General features: G+C 34.4%; 2 protein-coding genes across 2 annotated transcripts; both read left to right on the top strand.

The window, feature by feature from the left end:
* Positions 1-611: 611 nt before the first annotated feature.
* LOC150105573 (uncharacterized) lies at positions 612-2,105 on the top strand. Its single transcript, XM_090394921.1, has 5 exons — positions 612-697; positions 893-1,086; positions 1,213-1,453; positions 1,759-1,896; positions 1,993-2,105. The coding sequence occupies exons 1-5, from the start codon at positions 628-630 to the stop codon at positions 2,013-2,015; spliced, it is 666 nt and encodes a 221-aa protein (XP_090251047.1). The 5' UTR covers positions 612-627; the 3' UTR covers positions 2,016-2,105.
* Positions 2,106-5,651: 3,546 nt separating this feature from the next.
* Positions 5,652-21,292, top strand: LOC150105572 (ATP-binding cassette sub-family C member 1-like). The gene is made up of 31 exons (XM_090394920.1): positions 5,652-5,788; positions 8,764-8,940; positions 9,117-9,242; positions 9,332-9,469; positions 9,565-9,684; positions 9,948-10,009; positions 10,427-10,558; positions 11,099-11,278; positions 11,371-11,545; positions 11,632-11,886; positions 12,270-12,335; positions 13,243-13,380; positions 13,480-13,626; positions 13,830-13,914; positions 15,639-15,832; positions 15,938-16,114; positions 16,248-16,415; positions 16,612-16,835; positions 17,259-17,445; positions 17,591-17,686; positions 17,795-17,915; positions 18,010-18,154; positions 18,448-18,613; positions 18,764-18,963; positions 19,098-19,224; positions 19,476-19,577; positions 19,927-20,073; positions 20,160-20,318; positions 20,405-20,571; positions 20,720-20,914; positions 21,014-21,292. Exons 1-31 carry the CDS (start codon positions 5,747-5,749, stop codon positions 21,126-21,128), a joined length of 4,533 nt encoding a protein of 1,510 aa, XP_090251046.1. The 5' UTR covers positions 5,652-5,746; the 3' UTR covers positions 21,129-21,292.
* The last annotated feature ends 402 nt before the right edge of the window (positions 21,293-21,694 follow it).

The following is a 21,694-nucleotide window of genomic DNA, read 5'->3' as shown; positions in this document are numbered from 1 at the left end:
TGCCACATACCCCCTAAAGACCTTTCGCGTACCCCCGGGGTACGCGTACCACACTTTGAGAAACACTGTTCTAGTTTATGGAAATCTTAACAATGTCGGTGACTTTTTTTAATGTCAACAGAATTCTCTTTAATCTCGTCAAGAAGTAACATTTTTGCGGCATACCAGAGGGAACATCTCCCTCTGCATAATTGGGGGCATTCCTGATGTCCATCTGCTTATATTTTGTTACTGATCATTTTCATATTCTTTCATGTCCACTCTGAAGTACTGAATTGTAATTTGGAGTGAATATATGCATGTCACTTAAAACTACATATCTGTAGCTTTCCACACTTTTAATTCTGAGAAGTCTGATATGGATATGCACTAAGATTAATATCTTGTTTAGAGATAAAGTAATTTTGGTTATAAATAATAACTGTGTTTAGCTCGCTCTATATAAATGTATTATCTTTTTAATATGAACAAACTATAAACAAAATTAAAAACGGTGCTTAGCAACCCGATACCATCTAAAAGATATGATAACTTTCCTTTATATATCTTTCCTGTATGAAAGAATCACATGCAGATAAATGTGTATTTCATGGGTTTCATTGTTATGAACGAAGTTATTAAACTGACATGTATAACCTTGTGGTATTAGCAGCTTTGTGTGGTTTATTTACGACAGGACTTGGCACATATAGAAAAGGTAAACGATTAAATGTAATCGCTACTTTATTAAAATTACTTAGCGTTAGGTTTTCTAAAATAAATACAATTTCTAAATTAATCCTTTAAAATAAAATATACACTTTATATAAACATTTGTTTTCTAACTGGCGCCATCTGTTGTCAAAAAAAAATAATGCCAGCTTTTATTTATTTATTTTTTTTTCAATTCCAGTGAATTACGAATGCTATAAGACAACATCCTTAGCGAGGAACGGCACCGATTCAGCTATAACCCTACAGGTTTCTGATTACCAATCTCTTTCCGTGTGTCCCGTATCGATTTCGTCTAAGAGCGGATATGGTGTACTTATCGGCATTGAAAATTATTATCGCAGACCAAAGGATGGCACTCACGACTTACTTCAAGTAAGAGGTTCAGAATTAGCTAACACACTATGATCTAAATTTCAAAATATATTAAAAACAGGATTAACTGCTTCCTGTAAAGAAAAAAAAATCTATTTTCTTATGTTTTTTACGTCGGTTTTATAGATCTGGGATATCGTCGACCGCCCCAGTTATTCGAGGATTTTGAAAGCTCTTCAATCAATTCGTCGAGTTTCATTTTGGGACATCCTTCGACCGGTACAGAATATTACGTTCAAAAATAACATCACCAGCACAATAACACTAACAAAAGGACATAATTCAGCAATTGTAATGGTTTTGTCTCTGTTGAGAGGTGCTCCGTATACGGAAATCAAATTTGACTTTACACTCACAGCTATCCAAAGTAAGTACACTTACTATTTGATGTACATTAGAATTAATTGTAAAATAGGTTTGATTTTTATATTTCGAAGGCTAACAATTGAACATTCAACAATGAAATACAATAACAATAAACTATGGTTAGACATACAAGTATCAACCGATCCATTGTTATGAATATCAACAATTAAAAAAATTAGACCATAAACGTGTAATTATGTCGAATTCCCTTCTTTTCTCAAATGATCTGTCCAAAAATGAATTATTTTCCCAGCCTTACGATAAATCATTCAGTTTTTTATTTTTATTTTTTATTTTTTGTTGCAGGTTGTTATTCTAATCCCAGTCACTTCAGATGCGATAATGGATACTGTATTTGGAATGAGTTCAAATGCGATGGTTACAACAACTGTGGGGATGGGAGCGATGAAAGGCATGATAGAGGAGGGGGATGTGAACATGCAGGTATTTTACATATTCAAGTTTTAGAGATGGGATTTCTATAATTATCGAATCTTTCGCTTTCTTGAATTAATTGAACTTTTTTTTTTCTATTTTCAGTTGAAATACTTAATATCGCTTAAGTGGAGGTGGCAGACCAACAGCAATCATCTCTTATAAATTGCAGAAGAATGTAGATAGTAAATTTTTGAATAAAATTGTCGAGAACGGTGCTTCCTTGTATTTTTCTTAATATAAATTTATAAGAAACAGAATGTGAATGGTATCTATGAGGGGGGGGGGATGAAAACTTCTCGACCTAACAGTGAAAAAACGAATGTATAATTTCAAAATTATTTTTCTTTTCCAACATAATCTCCCTTAAGGCAATTTATTCCAGCGATGCCCCAGCGCTGGAATAAATTGTCTTAAGGTTGTCCATTATCCCGTCCGTGTAGTGGTTCTCGGTAAGATCTGCAAAATATCCCTCTACACCTGCAATCACCTCTTGATTCGAAGAAAAACCAGCAAGGGCGAGTTTCAGTTTTGGATAGCGATAGAAGTCAGAGGGAGCCAAATCTGGGGAATAGGGGGGATGTTCTAACAATTCATAGTGCAGGTTCCTTATTTTTCCCATTGCCAAAACACCTCTGTGGGCAGGTGCATTGTCCTGATGCACCTGCCCACAGAGGTGTTTTATTCTTTTATTCTTGTTAAAACGCTCCAAGCACTGCTCAGAGATTTTCATGCGCGTACGTTTTTGATCTGCTGTGAGCAAGCACGGCACCCATCTCGCGCAAAGCTTTTTCATTTGCAGTTCTTCATGCAAAATATATCATATCCGTTCTTTTGAAATGCCTATAGTCTCAGCAATTTCACGCACTTTAACTCGCCGGGTCATCCAATACCATATCATGCACTTGATCAATGATATTTGGTGTTGTTGTTACACTTTTTGGACGTCCTTCACGTGGATCATCTTCAAGGCTGGTACGGCCACGATTAAACTCGGCAGCCCATTTCTTAATTGTCGAAAACGAAGGAGAAGAGTGCCCATAAACGTTTATGAACTTCGAATGAATTTCTTTTGGCGTTAAACCTTCTTTTACAAAGAATTTTATATCCGCACGATACTCAATTTTATCCATTTCAAGGGATACAGACAACGCTTGCTTCAGACAGCTGTATAAAACAAACCACTTGATAGAATGACTTGCAATTTCACATGAATGCTTATGATAGATGTACCAACTTAGAAAAATAAATCTTGTGAATAATATTGCCATCTATGGTCGAGAAGTTTTCAGACCACCCTCGTACACTGCTGAATCTCCTTCGATATCAGAGGAACTTGAGTTACAATAAAACTGTCGCTAATAAAAAAAATACACACACACACACACACTCGTATATTGGTGGTGTATGAGTATGAAGCCCTCTGCTAGAAGTGGTAGAGTCGCAGATGTCCTTTCCACACGAAGTTAGTAGGACAATCACAAACATTCATACCTATGACGGTATTCGAGCCAGTGGATAGCGCTTTGGGAAACAACTCATAAAGCAACTTGAGTTGCCAGACGTAATAACTCCGAAGAAAAAAAAAAAAAAACTTAACAGAGTAATTGCGCTAAATAGATATATCCGTCAAAACAATTAAAAAACTTTTTTTTGAGGAAGGCAGATCACTTATTTGTTAATCAAATAAATAAATAATTAAATCATACTGTTAGGGAGTTTTATTGTTGTCACGTTACAGATTGTCTTCAGATTCTTGTAAAAAAAAAACATTTACTATTATTATATATATGGAGACCATCATTATTTGTGAACTACTAAATGCGCTATCAAGAAGACGGAAATAAATATGCTTGCTGTTTTATTTGTTTGTTTTTTAGGCTCATAATGGTAGCACACAATACAAGCTGTATGATCACTCCCATACCTTGTCTGGTTTTGGGAGTGAAGTCTTCTGCTAGAGTCGCAGATGTCTTTTCACACGAAGTTAGTAGGACAATTACAAATATCCATACCTATAATCGAATTCCAACAGTTCAAAATAACGCTTTGAATAAAGCAAAATATTTACCAGCATTCTTATTATATTGTTATTTCATATAATATAAAACTTGGTGTCTTTATATTTTCTTTATTATTACCTTACTTTTTGTTAAGATCTCTAAAATTGTTATTGAATCTTCAATATATTATTAAAATCTTTTATGTTTTTATATTTTCATAAAACTAAATTTGATTTCGACAAAGATGAGGATTAAGGCACTTCTGCTTGACAATCCCAAAGACTGATTTCAGCTTTATTGCAAACACTAACAGATTGTATTCTGAAAAGACCAATCTAATTGCTGGTAAATTTAAAAAGGAAAACATTTGTCCTATGGACCAATATCTGGCCGTAGTACCATATATAAATTATCCTACTAGTTTGCCCACTAAAAAACAAAACAAAAAAAAAAACTCGTGGCTTCGTCGGAAACCAATGTAAATATATAAAAATCAAACCCAAGTATTCATTTTAGGTCCTATTCCTACTATTTCATCATTAAGTTCCCAAACACGTGGTTATGAAATGCCCCTAAAATAAATAGTTCATAGTTTGAACAGCACCGAAATCTCTTAGGATAACACAACGTCATGATGGATAAAAAAGCTATTGTATCGCATCAGTACTATCGCTTTATCCTCATGTACTGTTCAAGGCAATTCGTTATCATTTGATAACGTTCGGCAATCCAAACTACTGATGTAGCAATAGATTCGTTTTCAAATAACAATTAAGACTATTTTCACTCATCTACATTTTCTGATAGATTTGTTGCATCGCTCATGATTGTAAATTAAAAAAAATAATAAACGACAGTGAATCATTCCTCTTTCACATTGTTGGAAAATGCACATTACTTAGCAACAATGGACTTTCGTTGCTATAGTAACGAAAGGAAGGAAACCTACAGTTTGTTGCTAGGAAACGAATAAGATAAAGTACGTGATGGCTTGACACGTGATTGATAAAATCTAAATAATACCTATACATATTAAACACGTGGGATTATGCTTAAAACAGAACTGTAAAATAATGTGATTGATTGTTAAGTCATTGTTATGCATTATTTTAAATAATAATAATAATAATGTTACTTTTATCTTGCATTTTTTGAGCAAAATAGATTCATTCAAGCACGCTGGATTATATATGTGTGATTTAAGTTTTTTTTTTTTTAATCTGCGCGAAAGGACAAACCGAAGTTAAATAGCAGTATCTTCTACAGGTGCATTCTACTGTATGACACTCCTCATTTGAAAAGCACGTTTCCTGCTGTATGCGTACGCTCCCAGAGTCCCCCCCCCCCCGTCTTTGATTGTAAAGCGACGATACAACCGTACAAACAAATAACTTTCCATTCACCTTCCCTCACTGCCAAAACCGGTGTGTACGCACTTTAATAGAACTTCCTTTTCCCCATTGCCGGGAATGAACGCTATAAGCCACCGAATCGCCTGGGATACCGCGGAATGTGTCGGCAGCCGGATTTGGCCTCGAAGCCGAAACTCGATGTTCTTCTCTTTTACTTAAAAAGAAAGAGACTCCACGAAAACCACGTCTAAGTTGTAGTAGCGATAAAGTACACACCAATAACCTTCGTTCATGCCTTCGATTGTCGTATCACAAGACGGTGCAACTACGATTGTATCGCTTGCACAAAGTTGTGTAAGTGACGCAATATCAAGCACTGCCTCCAGCGCTTACTCGGTCTGCAATAGACAGTCCGTGCCTTGGTTGAAGGCGATTGTTAGGCCTAACTGTTCGACTGTCAGAACTGCCCACGTTTCTCCTTTTATACACCGGCAGCAGTGATCGATGGATTCCGGCAAGGGAGAATTTTGTGGCTCGGAGTTCTGGGTAAGTAGAATCTTGGATAATAATAATGAATTCTAAAAGTAGGGTTAATGCAGTGTTTCGTTACCTTTTTTGGATCATGCCCCACCTCAACGTCTCAAAGATCTTGATGCCCTCCCCCCCCACCAGCATAATACTCAGCCAAGTTCTGAAAAAGTATAATATAAATATGTACATTTTCTAATCCCCCCACCAAATATTCAAATCCCCCTCTGTGGGGCGTACGCCCCCACGTTGAGAAACACTGGGTTAATGGATAATGATAAACAAGTAGGATTCTAAAACTATTTATTTGTTTCGTCAAAATTTAATGGCCGTTTTAGTCCAAATCGAATCTAAAAGAATTCCATGACATTGTCAGGATGGTTTTCAAGACAAAGATCTGTATAAATGCATCTACCTTTAGAAGTTCTCTGACTGATATCACCAACGTAAAGTAAATAAATAAATAAATAAATAAATAAAAAGCTGTTTACACGTGGAATTGAGGAAACGCAAGCAATAAAAACAGGTTGCTTTGATTTTTTTTTTTTTATTGTAAAGAAGAAACTTCGTGAAGAATAACTTACAAACTCGTTTATCTGTGATGATTTAACCTATACTTGAAGTAATCCCAACTCTTGTAAAGAATTACGGGTTTATGACCGAACACAACTTATCAAACAAATTCAGTGCGAGAAATCTTTATCTTATCTTTTATGTCTTATCTTGTTCACTTTTTTTTTTTTTTTTTTTTTAACGTATAGAAGAGGGACAGAATGGGTTAATTGTAAGTTCCTGATCTTTTCAGAGAGTTTCTTTAAGCGGTATTAGCGACAAGATAAGAATCAATATATACAGGCGATTATCTTCCTTCCTGTTTTAAGTTTATGCGTAGACCAAGCAAGCTTTCGAAGCCAGATCTGACGGAATAGGATGGTTCTGACCGATTTGTTGGAAGAATTAAAACTCCGATTTTCAGTGAGAAAAACCCTCTGCAACCACATGAGACCGGCTAACTCACCTTCATTTGAAAAGTCTAACATAAACTCTCTTTGCGTGCTAAAATGGGATTCGAACCCAGATCTTTCCCATTAATGGGCAGCGTCGAAACTGACTGAGCTACGAAGGCTCTCTAGGCGACTTTCTACATTGCTAGATTTCGAGAATAATAATCTGCATTAAGGCTAAATAATGTTTAATTTTATATATATATATATAATAAATTAATATAAAATGATAAATTAATTAAATATATAATAATAATAATAATGTTCCTTAAGGACCAAATCTCATCTCCTCTACGCAGAGACCTAATAAAGTTTTGGAAGAAAACAAAAAGTCGCATTTGTAATGTCTCTGTACAGGTGTGTGTGTGCGTGTGCGTGCATATGCTTTCAGTTCTTCGTGGGATTGAAAATTCTGTTACTCGTGTAAGGAATCTCTTCCACCTCTGTAGAAAGCGGTCTAACTTATCTTTTGTTGTAAAAGTTTTTATTTAAAAAAAATAAAATCGATGCTTCCTTAGATGGATTCGAACCGAGGTCTTTCCAACCTTGGGAACTAAAACTCCGGGAGAAAAACCTTCAGCCACCACATGAGACCGGCTAACTCCCCTTCAGTTGAAAAGTCTACATAAATGCTTTTTGCGTGCTGGAATGGGATTCGAACCCGGTCCTTTTTTCACAAATCTTAGCTACGAAAGGTTTAAGCGGACTATGGGTATTTTTGCAAGCCACTTCAGACCCCTAATAAGCAGTGAGGGGGTTGGTCTCCAAATAGATGAAGAAAACTGTCTATCACTTAAACACATTCACAACATTCATGTCCATTGGCCTAGTGGTTGGTGAACGAACGCGCTATCCACTCATTCAGCTAGGCTAACAATCAGGTGAACGAAATTTAGCTGTACGAAATTGCTTTAAAAACCAAACTAATTTACTTCATTTTATGGGATTCATCTATTTGTGGAATGCACTTAAAACTTCCAGGTCACATTTCATCCATATTTAAAGTTCTGTTGACAACTCAAAAAAAAAAAAAAAAAAAGTTAAATTCCTAACACTGAGTTTTGCTAAGAGCCTGCCTTCCTCCTCAACCGCCAACCAGACTTTAAATAGCCTTCAATAGCGTATTCATGATATATGCCATGACGACTCAATTATCACGTGAATATAATTTTTTCCTCTTACAAAATCATGTGATCACTCTATGATTTGTCCTTTTCATGACAAACACGCTTAAACGCCACCGCGTCCCCACTAATTTACCATCACATGTAGATAGGACTGTGTTAGTGACGGCACGACAAATATATTGTGAACTTGCATACCGACTGAACCTTTGCTTTTTGTGATAGCCTGATGACACGCTAAAGCCGTGTTCTTTTCCTAGTATCCAATTATCCTATTGTAATAATGACATTTTAGTCAACCCCCCCTATCTCTCTCTCTCTCCTTTGTTTGTTTTTTTAGCATTTTTTAGTCTTTCGTAGCGTCACTCTCCTTTTCTTTCATAACGTGAAAGAAACTCACTTGACCCCCGCTAATTCTGACGAATCACCAACCAACTTCACGAAGATGTCAAGTGTGACCGTTACACCTCGTAAATTTCTTGCTTGCTATCATCCCGTGATGAAATAGTGATGTATTTCTACACGACAACCTCTGTATTGTTGGCTGCATTCCCACTTTCAACCAGGAATTAAAAAAAAAAAAAAAAAAAACACGCAGGTGATTCAAAGAAGCACTTGAGGTTCTCTCTTTGTCCATTTAGAGAAATAATAAGCACACGATATATATTTAGCTGAATACTGCTGTCCAAATCTTTTATTCCAGTGTTCTCGCTAAGTTATAGAACCCGGATGTTGTCCATATCAGAGGCAACTCGGAACAAAAACCATCCTACCAAGAGTTATATGTTAATTTATTCTATTTTGATTACCAAATGGTTTCGAGTTACAGATCGCATTTATTGAAAGATTTGTTTTATCTTTTCAGGACTTGAACGTCACGTGGTACACAGACAGTCCTGACCTGACGCCATGTTTTCAGAGGACTGTGTTAGTGTGGGTGCCGTGCGCATTTCTTTGGCTAATTTCCCCCTTGGAAGCGTGGATTACAAGAACAAATAAGCGCCATAAACTACCATGGACATTGTTGAATCTCTCAAAACTGGTAATAATGAGATTGTAGATTTTTGCCTATAAATAATGATATTTACAATAATCACCTGTATTCTACAATATAAATGAAATCTAACATATTGTTGTCATGGTTACTTACTATTGTTAAACTCGACAACAATGCTCGTATTGTCGCTGGTATTATAATATTTTAATTCTTTTTTACAGGTGCTCACTCTATTCTTATTAGGATGCAGTATAACCGAACTGTACATAGCAACGCAGCGCTACTTAGCGGGAGATCACGTCCCTACTGTTTTCTTTTTTTCGCCAGTCATCAAAGCAATCACTTACGTAAGCGATCCCCCTAGGAATTCATCATTTTTGAAACAGTTTATTTTATGTATGCTTATTTTTTCATCCTTTGTTTATCTTGATTTCAGATTCTTGTATTTGGAGTTCTGTTGTACAATCGAAACAATGGACGCCGATCGTCTGGCTTTTTGTTTTTGTTTTGGTTACTCTTTACTGTATGTGGGGCTCTCACTTTTAGGTCGTATTTGATAAAAGTTCTTGGACAGGTAAGGAGAAAATGACTACAGTATTCATAAAAGATAATAGTTTGCCTTTCTTACGTTCTAATTTTTTTATTTTTTATTTTTTTTTTAATCTACAGGATATTTCCATGATTAGTAGAGATCTCTTTCTTCTTACAGCGATTTCATTCCCAGCTATTTTCTGCCAGTTAATATTTTCGGCTTTCAATGAGGCCAAACCAGACAATTACCCAGATAAAGTAAGTCTAAAAACTATTGAATCTGTGCCTAATTACTATTATTTCATATCTCAATGAATAAGGTAATTTTAATGCATGATTTATAAGATATGTTTAAATTCTAAATGTTTTGCAAGCCAGCACGAAATTACTTTCCTGCTAAATTAGATGACAAAAAAAAATCTGCTAAATTAGATTGCAAAAATTAAGGAAAATACAAATCCAATTGCAAAATTAAGAGGTAATTATTCTCTAACTTGTATCCGTTACATTACTTTTTCCAGGAGGAGAGTCCATTGGAAGAATCATCATTCCTATCGCTTCTAACCTTTACTTGGATGGATAAGTAAGTTTAAATCCACTAGAATATTCTGCAGTGATTTATAGATCCCATTAATCGCTGAACTTAATAAAATCTCGAAGTATTTATGAATTATTAGCAGTGGTATTCTTCACAACAATTGCATAGTTAAAAATGTACATTTCGTTACAATAATTAATTGAACTTCTTCAACAACAATGTCTAAATATGAAAGTTTTTTTCAATAATACGTACGCAACAATGAAACTGATGTAAACAGAACTAGGTGACGTTTATTCCAACAATTAGAAGTGAAAACAAAAGAAAAACGCACAAAAACGAATTTAGTTCTCCAATATCGAATAATAATGAATTTATTATTATCATTGAGTTACTCTATTTTTACGTAATTTTCTATACCATAGAACTTTTATTATATTTTATTTATTTATTTTGTTATAGGTTAATTATTCAAGGCAATCGAGGAATACTAACATTTGACGACTTTCCTTCACTGAGTCCTATTTTTGTTTGTAACACAGTTTGGAAAAAATTTAACAAGTATTGGTTGAAACAGCTTGGTCACGCTGACACGTAAGTATAACAATTATACTAACAAAAATGAACGGTACAATATCTATATTCTTTACCAGTGCCGAAAAAAAATTAGCTTCAGATTCAGAAATCTATAAGAGTGTTTACTTTATGCTGCTTATTAGGTAGGTGACCTTACTATCAGGGGTATGCACATTTTAAACATTCTGTCGTAATATCGTACTAATCGAAGACACAATCTCTGAAGAGCTTGTATAGTCTTTCATTAATTCAAAGATTTCACTATTAGACCGATGTGAACGCGATGCCTGTAGAAAATATGCAAGCGTCACTCACGCACGTAACAAGCAAACGAAATAAGTTATGATATCCATGAAATATACATAGTTGATAAGCTAAAGATTTAGTTTATATAACAAATACTGCTCTTAACAATTAATTTAATTTCATTGTTAAGCATTCCATTGTTATAAAACAATAGAGTTTCCTTTTTATTACGTTTGCTATTATTCCAGCATATTTTTTTGTTTTGTTTTCTCTTAATGTTATTAGTTATTTTCCCCAAATTTTCTCTCTTAGGATTCAGCCTTTTACGCAGATAGATAGCCGATCTTCAAAGACTGATATAGATACGAAGAGAGGAAAAAATCCTTCATTGGCTGGGGCAGTTATCAAATCCTTTTGGCATTATTCATTCTGTGCCTCCCTTTTAGAACTTCTTTATCTTACTATGCGAATTTTTCCAGCTCTTCTTCAGAAGTAAGAACCTTTTATTAAATCTCTTTAGCTGTTATTAGCAATCAATTATCTAAAGGCCAATTTTTTACTTTTATTTATTTATTTTTTTTAAGTCAGATGATCAACTTCATCTCTAATGACGAGTATCAATGGAGAGGTTATGTTTACACTGCGGCTATATTCATATGTACATTCACCTGCAGCATGTCCCTGGCCTTTCTCGTTTACTACAATATGGCAGCTGTTATGCAAGTTAAATCCGCCTTGATTGCCGCCGTCTACCGAAAAGTACGTTGAATTTCATCAAACACTCGCATTGAACGTTCCAAGTAATTAATCAAAATATACGTTAAGTGACGTCACTTTTTTTTCAGGCACTGCGCATGTCCAGTCATGCTAAACGAAACTACACCGTCGGTGAACTGGGGAATTTAATGGCCGTAGATGTGGAGAAAATTTTTCAGTTTGGAATGTATTTTACTTTATTATGGAGTGGTCCATTACGTCTTATAGTAGCGTTGGCGATGCTATGGCTATATTTAGGACCAGCATGTCTAGCTGGATTAGCTGTGATGATTCTTCTGGTTCCAGCAACTAGTTACTTAGCTACGAAAAGTCGTGGTGTCCAGGTAAGATTGTAAATATATTCTATGTTTGTACTTTTTTCGCTATTCTTTTTTTAGCTATTGTTGTAGGAAAGAAATTGTACTGGAAAAGCTACAGATCCCATTGTTGGAAAGTTCATTGTAGAAACGAATCTTAACAATTAACTTTCCAACAATGATATTTTAATAAGTGAATAAGTAGATTTCTAGATAATAATTGGCTATTTTTTTTATTAATAAGCATAAGTTACTCAGTGTCCCTTTTTATCTATTGTTTATTATGGCAATAACGCTTTTCTAAAATTTATTATTATCATTATTTTAAGTATTTTGCCGAGAAAAACGGAATAATGAACACTTATTTTGAAGTGATCTGTGGAAATTTAATTTATTATTATGTTTTACAGGCCAAACAAATGACTACGAAAGATTCCCGGTTAAAATTTCTAGGAGAAATGCTAAATGGAATGAAAGTAAGAAATTATATTTTGTGTGTTATAATTACTGTATATTCATTTCTTTGCACAATTGTCTTCAAGTCCACATTAGTATTAGTACAATGGAAGCAATTCAAACAAGAGATTCAAGAAAGTTTGTTTGGAATATACTGAAAGCAGATTTTCATCGTGAATGTCGTAAGACGGGGCGATAGATCTTTTAGTTTTCGCTATTCTCAGATAAATCTTCGAGCTACACAGGGATGGAAGAATGGTTATGACTTTGAATCCCTCTGAGTGACCTCTCTTTATAACATGGAGTCCAGTTAGGACGAATTTTCCCCCCTCCCATTTGGATAAGGTCAGGATCAAAGCACAAAAATAATTGTGAGAGGGAGACCCCCCCCCCGCAAGTTGCCGTATGAAACCTAAAAGTGAGTTAAGCAGTCTTTGTCACATACGCGAGGGTAGGAGGAGAGAGACAGATGGGCTCATAGAAGAGATGACTGACAGGAAGGAGGGGAGAAAACATCTGTTTCCCCCATAAATCCATAAAGAGGACGTAAAGGATCGCTATCCACGTGGTTATACAAGATGCGAAACAGATAGTTGACACCAATTAGAAAATTGACAGAAAGCGGAAATCTTTCTCATTTGATTAAAAAAAAAATGACGAAAAATAAACATAAAAATGAAGTTATTACCACACCTAAAAACAACTGAAATGCTGAGCTAAATTAGGCGCTCACAAAAAAAAAAAAAAAAAAAAAAAATCCTTTGCTGAGTCTTCGAACAATAATCGGCGGTCTCAAATGGCAGAAATCATTTTCCCGAATAATTCACATCGCTTTTAATAACAATTAAATTATACAACAATTAAACTGCAATTGTTGTGCAACCGAAAAAAAATAATAATAATAATAAGTCAGCCATTTTGTTTCAGGTATTGAAGCTGTATGCGTGGGAGTTGCCCTTCATGAACAGTCTGTCCGAAATAAGGAACGAAGAAGTGAAATATCTGAAGACGTTTGCTTACTTAAGAGCTGTAATATTCTTCATATGGAACTATTCGTTGTTTCTTGTAAGTAACTAATTAAAACCTCATAACAAAGAGTAATTAAGTTGTGTGATTTTCTTTGCTTTTTTTTTTTTTGGCATATTAAAATGGCGCTGTTTACAGGTGGCAGCTGTCAGCTTCATAACTTACGCTTTGATAGATGAAAATAATGTTTTGGATCCGAGTACAGCCTTCGTGTCGTTAACATTGTTTTACATCTTCCGAATATCGGCCGCAACCACTCCCCAAATGGTGTCCAGCTTAATTCAGGTGAGTCTTAAGCCTGAGGTTGTTTAATGGTTCCGTTGTGATCTTTAATTATCTTACAGTACAGGAACATGCTTTTAAGTTACTAGCGATGCAACGTTATACATCACGTGATCAAAATTATCCTATCAAATTTATAATATCAAATCTTAGTGCAATCTTTATGTATCCAGTATGTAATAACTGTTCCCCCGCTTTTATTTTAGGTGCGGGTGTCATTTGATCGCTTACGTAAGTTCATGTTATGTGAAGAGCTTGATCCTCATACTGTTGGGAACAATCCTGCCGAAGGTTGGTCCTTTTTTTTTTTTTTAATTTTCCCCTCCTTTTGTGTACCGAGTTATAATTAAACTGTCCCATGCAAAGGGGGAGGAAATTGTCTAGGGAATTACTTAGAAAATAATTAGGGTATATCTCAGGGCCTAGTTAAACGAAAACCATGAAGCTGAAAGACAATAAAACATAATTAGAATATAAATTTTATTATTCTACTTCTTAACAGAGAATTGAGCTAACGTAGTTTGGCGAGCATTCTGTTTCTTTTTTTCATACAACCTATGGGACGATATGGCGCTATTGCCTCTTCTGCAAATTTTACTGGTTCTCTCTTCACCAGGGTCAGTCTCTAAACAACAATGCTTAAAAATTTCGATTGTACGAAAAATATTTTCATGTTTCTGTGAAACCTCTTTGGGCTTGCCAGTGATTAAATTTTCTTCATATTCTTCAGGATCTTCCCGCTGTGCATCTCAATTTAGCAAGTCGAAATCACTCGATTTCTCAGAATGAGATTTAATTAACTTAGATTCATTTGAAAAGCCTCTAAAATCATTTGCACAATGTGGAAGAATGTGCTTCCGAACGGCTCGCATATTGCTAGCAGTAATTTCATTTACTATGCGACTTTATAAGCAGGCTGAGATTTCTCTGATTTGGCTAGAAAAGTCTTGGAAGGTATTCGCTTCCAAAAAAAAAAAAAAAAAAAGAAAGGTAGGTTTCATCGACATTGAATATTTGTTGATCAAATGGTCCCCTTCTTACACAATTTTCTTCAAAATCTCTGGATATCTCCTTATCTGCACTTGCAGCTTCGCCTGTGATTCGAACATTATGTAGGCTATTTCTCTTTTTGAAACGCTCAAATCACCCAGCACTAACGTGGAATTCTTCTTCTTTTCCATCATTGATAACCCTTTCTTTCCAGGTTACAAAGAGACTTAATGCTTTTGATTTAATAAGGCCAGTGTTTAGCGGGATCCATTTTTAGCTACAATCTTCGATCCATGTAAAAAGAAGTCTCTCTAATTCAATCATTATAATATTTTGATTTCGAGTATATGCATGATGAACTTGAAGCAGCCTTACCTTTCTCTTTGTATTCAGCAGTTGATTCACCCATTTTTATGTTCTTGTCCTATCTCTGCTCTGGACTCGCCTTGTTCATTTTTCTTTATTATTTCAAGTTTTTCTTCCAATGAGATTACTTTTCGAATCATTTTCACACTTCTATTTTTTGCTCACTAATTCTTTTACTCGTGATTAAAGGTTGGGAAAATAATTTAAAATAAAAAAGTAAGGAAAACAACTGCACGAGATATGATTAGCCAGAATGCTATGTAAAGCAGACGACATAAATTTTGCAGGTAAATTTGGAACATAGTGTACATGGAAATAGTGTAGTATTCCATTAAAAAATAACTTTTTTAATGGCATACTATAAGGGCATGATGTATATAAGATGTATATAAGGGCACTAATCGAATTTTAGAGGCGCACTAGTCGAATTTGGGTATAAAAAAAAAAAAAAAAAAAATGACGCACTAATCGGTGACGTATTAATAGAGGGATTGCTGTATTAGCGCTTTAATTATTAAGTATCTTTACTTTAAATACGTTAATTTTTATATTAAATAAAACCATTTTTATATTTAACTCATTAAAATAAGATATTAATTAGGGAAATTAAAATTTTTTTCCATATTCTGTTTATCCCTCTCTTATATCCGAATGTGTAGGTGAAGCCATCACCATTGAAGACGGCAGTTTTTCATGGTCCACAGAAGAGGAAATAAACCTGCAACACATTAATCTCCATGTTAAACACGGTCAACTAGTCGGCATTGTTGGAATGGTTGGCGCTGGAAAATCCTCGGTTTTATCGGCCATCTTGGGAGAGATGCGTAAACTAAAAGGAACAGTTGATATTAAGGTAAACTGGCTTGGTAACTAACTTATGTCTAGTATAGGATTCTGCTTAGCGATGTACATATTCAGCATAGTATTAATACAGAATACTTTCTTTTTTTTCTACTAGGGGTCGCTGGCGTACGTTCCTCAGCAAGCGTGGATTCAGAATATAACCCTTCAGCAAAATATTCTCTTTGTAAAACGGTTACATAATGAACGATATCAAAAAGTATTGGACGATTGTTGTCTTAGACCTGATTTGGCAATCTTACCAGCGGGAGATTTAACTGAAATTGGTGAAAAGGTTGGTTAAATTCTTACATGTTTATATACACACACACACATTGGTATTCGTATATAAGATTGTCAAGAATAGAAGTTATATATATATATATATATATATATATATATTTTTTTTTTTTTTCCCATAATTTTAGGGCGTCAATCTAAGTGGAGGACAAAAACAACGTGTTAGTCTAGCCCGAGCTGTTTACCAGGACGCTGATATTTATCTATTGGACGATCCCTTAAGTGCTGTAGACGCCCATGTTGGTAAACATATCTTCGAACATGTAGTAGGACCCAAGGGAGTGCTACGAAAAAAGGTACATACGTTCGAAATGATTTTTTGTTTAAATTTAAATTTGGAAATGTTATACATACGACAAAACTAGCAGATCCAAGGCAATTGGCTAATTAGTCGCAATTTTGATATTGTAACAATATGATCTGGAAATAAGAAAAATTATAATCTAGTCATTTCACCGATTTTTTTTTTTCTTTTTCTTTTTTTTTTTCTAGACCAGAATTCTTGTGACGCATGACATTTCGGTCTTACCAGAAGTTGATCTCATTGTTACAATGAAAGAAGGCGAAATCGAAGAAGTCGGAACATACACAGAACTGATAGGAAAGAAAGGTGCCTTTTCCGATTTCGTTACAGAACACTTAAAGAAACAAGAAAACGCAGAGGAAGATGATGAAAAGGAAGAAGAAATAGATGACAGGCATTCTCTAAGCGAAGGGTAAATCTGATATTAATTACCTTATTAAAATAATGGTAATTTTTTTTCTGATTTTTTTTTTTTTTTAAAGATAATTTTCAAGTTGTACCGGGGATTTGAACCTGCAGCATTTATGGCAAGCAACTACATTTAAAAACTGAAACTTTCCTAGGTGGGTTTGCTTTAGAATACCTTCAAAGAAAATTAATCATCATCGAATTCCTGCCGTGTACCCTCAAGGGGGGGGGGTGTACAGGATATGATAGTACTTACATTAAAAATTTACATCATTACTAACTTCCTATCTACAATTTTCCTCCAAATCATTCTGTTACCTGTCAAGACTCCAACATTATCGGATCTTATATTTCTGTCTTCTAAGGCACTTTTTAAAAGCTTAAATGAATATCTTCAAGAATACCAAATGGCCATTCTTATTTCCAGCTATGGCGTACGTAGAAGATTGATTTCACAGTCCAGTGGATCCGAAAAGGAATGGAAAATGGGATTCGAGAGACAGATGAGCAAAGCAAAGTCTTCTCGGAGTACAAGTGTTATAAGTCAGTCAGAAGAATTTGAGGACAATCAAGATGGGAAACTAATGGATGAAGAAAATATGGAAATTGGCAAGGTAAGATTTCCAGTTACCTAAATTAAGGGACATCTTCAATTGTATTGATTAATTCGATTTCAGGCAAATATTATCAATATGCCCTCCAAATTCTTTTTTCTTTTTCCTATTTAAGTCGATTTTTTTTCCCTTTTTTTTATTATAGGTAAAAGGAACCATTTACACGAACTATATGAAATACTGTGGTGTTCCCTGGATAATTTTAATAATTTTCAGCTACTTGAGCTATAATGGACTTGAGGTAAGTTTTGGATCAATAAACCACCTTGATTGTCCTAGTCACACATGTAACTAATACTTGATCTTGTTTTATTGATTTTTTTTTTATTTAAATTATTTTTTTTCATAGGTTGGGGCCAACTTGTGGCTGAGTAAATGGACCACAGATCCACCATTACCTGATGGATCGCAAAATATTCCACTTAGAAACAAAAGGATGATTGTATATTCTGTCATCGGACTTGGTGAAGGTAAATACTAGTGTTTATTTAAAAAAAAAAAATAGACTCAATTTTAAAAGATAAATAGAACTACTTAATTCTAAAACTAATTATATTGCTGTAGCTCTTGCTCTGCTCACGGCTGGTATAACGCTGGCTAAGGCTGTCTTGAAAGCTGCTAGACTTCTCCACAACGGAATGTTACAATCGGTATGTAGAGCTTCGATGACATTCTTTGAAACAACCCCACTGGGAAGAATTATGAATAGGTAAGACAGAATAACTGTGATTTTCAGATTTAACAAACTAATAATTAAATTAATTATACACGGACGTCATATAATGATGATGATAATTCATTGTTGTCAAATGCTGTATTTTGCAACAATGAATTCGGTCTCCATGTACGCTAAATTCCCAACTTGTCGATTTCAACTTAAATATATTAAATAAACATTTATTTATTGGCTTCCCAAAATTTTGGAGTTGGATCCTTTTCCTGTTTTGTGAGAGTCTTGATATTAATTACAAATTCAGGTCCTTGTTTGTTTATTTTCACTAGATTCGGCAAGGATATGGATGACGTGGACACTCAAATACCTAACGACATTGAAGCGTGGGTGTTTTGTGCCTCTTCCGTCCTTGCTACCATTATAGTGGTTTCTCTTAATAACCCCTATTTCCTGATAATCGCCATACCTTTGTCTGGAGTGTATTACTTTCTTCAGGTAAGACATGGCAAATACGAATATTTATAAATAAAGTATTTGAGCATATGATTCATTTAGCAAATTTATACTTGAAGCAAAAATATTCTGAAATATAACAGAACTGTTCACAGTCTGTTAACCTCTTTTTTTCCCTTTTTCGTATGAAAGGTTGTCTATCTGAACACGTCAAGACAAGTCAAACGTCTTAAGTCGGTTTTCAGGTCCCCCCTTTACAGTCATTTCTCCGAAAGTATTCAGGGGATTTCTAGCATCAGAGCATACCGATCACAAAACCACTTCATCGATCAATCGGATGAGAAAGTAGACAAACATCAACGTTGTGAATTCTATACGGTGACCTCCAATAGGTATGAATCCAAATAATACGAAAATGTTTATTATTTAAATCCAAATATTGTTGTCATAAAGTACGTATCGTTTGTATGTGTATTTGTAATTATTTTTTACTGGATATTTATAGAAGCGTATTTTCACCCTTCAGGTGGTTAGGTATTCGTCTTGATGTCTTCGGTAACATAATAGTTCTTATAACGTCTTTATCAGCTGTGATTGGCCGAGGTTCCTTAGATGCTGGCATTGTTGGATTATCCTTAACATATGCACTGACTGTAAGTATACTCATTTGTCTCGCTTGATTTGTGAGTAGCTGTAGGCCAATAGATCGTCCTTGTTGGTCGAATGTTATCATAATCTGACTACGTTAATAATGAGAAAAATCATAAGATAAAAATAAAACAATGTACATTGTTGTCTTTTCACTGGATAACAATGGATATTACATTTACGTGCTTAACAATGAAGTTATATTGTTACTCTAAAAATTTATTCGAAAGTTCTCTATAATAATTATTTTTTACAGGCAGCGGATTTTTTTACTTATTTCGTAAGGATGAATTCCGAGATTGAAACAAAGATCGTATCTGTGGAGAGGATTGAAGAATATACCAAACTAGAATCGGAGGTATGGGCTTGAAAAAGATATATAACAGGATAAGATCATTTATCGTTTTAACAGTTTTCAATATACCCATTAGAACAATCAGGAAATAACCAAAAAATTCATACGATATAGAAATTGATCATTTCAAACAATATATTTAAACAATGTGCTCTTGTGCGACTTTTTAAAGTTATACTTTAAAAATTTGTAAGTTTCAATTGAAACGTCACAGTTATTTTAATTGCTAATACCCAGCAATGGTAAACATTCTCATTGTTGACATGACAACAATACGTCGCTTTGTTGTTCTTTCAATGCTATCATTTTACGATCTTAATAAGATTTTACATTTTTATTTCGGTTTTTGTAGGCACCTTGGGAAATAGATGAAACCAAAACAACCGCAGCCTGGCCAGATAAAGGCGCAGTCTCTTTTGTCGACTATAGTACGAGATACAGAGAAGGATTAGATCTAGTTCTGAATAAAGTATCATTAGACATTCAACCTGAACAAAAGGTAAAGAAAATATGGTTTTAGAATTATCATAAAATCCAGTAATTCAAAAACAGTCTTAAATTCTTATTATATGTATTTCTTCTCAGGTGGGTATTGTTGGACGTACAGGAGCTGGGAAGTCTTCTCTCACTTTATCTTTATTCCGAATTCTTGAGGCTGCGGAAGGTTCGATTATTATTGATAATGTTAAGATATCTACTCTTGGGTTGCGCGACTTAAGACAGAAGCTAACCATCATTCCACAAGTAGGTATTTTTCAGTACGTATTATATTATAATTTTTTTAATTAAAAAAATAAAATAATATAATACAAATTTTATTATTTTTTCAGGATCCCGTTTTGTTCACAGGAACCCTTCGTATGAACCTTGACCCCAATAATTATCACACTGATACGGAAGTGTGGGAAGCTTTGGCGCATGCGCACTTAAAATCTTTTGTGTCAGGACTTCCAGAGGGTTTAAATCATGATATAGCAGAAGGAGGAGAAAACCTAAGGTAAAAAATAAAAAATGATGGGTTTTTTTTAATTGTCGTTGTCATGACTATTCTGTTTATTGCGAGCGCATCAGATCCAGGGCTGATTATTATTATTATTATTTTATTTTTACTGCCATGTTAGATTTATTTTCAAATTTTTTTACAGTGTTGGTCAAAGACAACTGGTGTGTTTAGCTCGCGCGCTGCTAAAAAAGACCAAGATCTTAGTACTAGACGAAGCAACAGCAGCAGTCGACATGGAAACAGACAGGCTTATTCAGAACACCATCCGCACGGAGTTCAATGACTGCACAATCATCACCATTGCCCACCGTCTGTACACTATACTGGACAGTGACAGGTGGGTTAAGTTATATAGATTTATAATATAGTGTTTGAGGTCTTTTATTTACGTTTGACTTATTTATAGATGCAATAATTTTGTTTTGTTTAATTTTAGGGTGGTTGTCATGGATCGAGGAAAAATAGTTGAAGTTGGAAATCCTTCTGAGTTACTGCAACAGCCGCAGTCAAGGTTTTACGCCATGGCCAAAGATGCTGGTCTTCAACAATAAATGGGGGAAAAAAAATGTGCAAAAAAAAAAAAAAAAAACGGGTATTGTGTATATGTAACATACGAACAACGTTCCTTGCGAATTGATTGAAATTAAAGATTTATTAGTTTATATAAAAAGGTGTATTTTATTTATTTAAAATTTTATTTATAAATTTCAATACATCTAAACAAAATTTATATATGTAATATATTTATTTATTTACGAAGATTATATAAAAGTCATATAACGCACTTTTCTGGTTGTTTGCTTATGTTATGGGATCTAAATAACAAAAAGCTATGATTAAACTTTGTGCAGTTTCTTTTGTTACTCAAAACACCGAGTAGTTTGAATTCATATGGGTCTCTCTAGGAGGCGCTACTTAACTGCGAAATACAAAAGTTACTCCTATAAGAACCACGAGTGACAAATCATTTGACACCAGTCAAAGGAAGATTGATTCTAAAATCTTAATCCTAGTGGAATAAAGTGCTCATAATTGGATATTCAAAACTGGTTTTCCAATCATACGGTTAAGGATGAAAGCGCATCAATATGATGCATTGAAATAACACTTTGTATTA

This window comes from Typopeltis vanoorti, chromosome 6 (genome assembly GCF_054136105.1).
Source record: "Typopeltis vanoorti isolate ZY-2024b chromosome 6, IOZ_Tvanoo_1.0, whole genome shotgun sequence".
Classification (NCBI taxonomy): Eukaryota; Metazoa; Arthropoda; class Arachnida; order Uropygi; family Thelyphonidae; genus Typopeltis; species Typopeltis vanoorti.
Note: the sequence above shows the minus strand (reverse complement) of the source record. Positions and strands in the feature narration are given on the sequence as shown.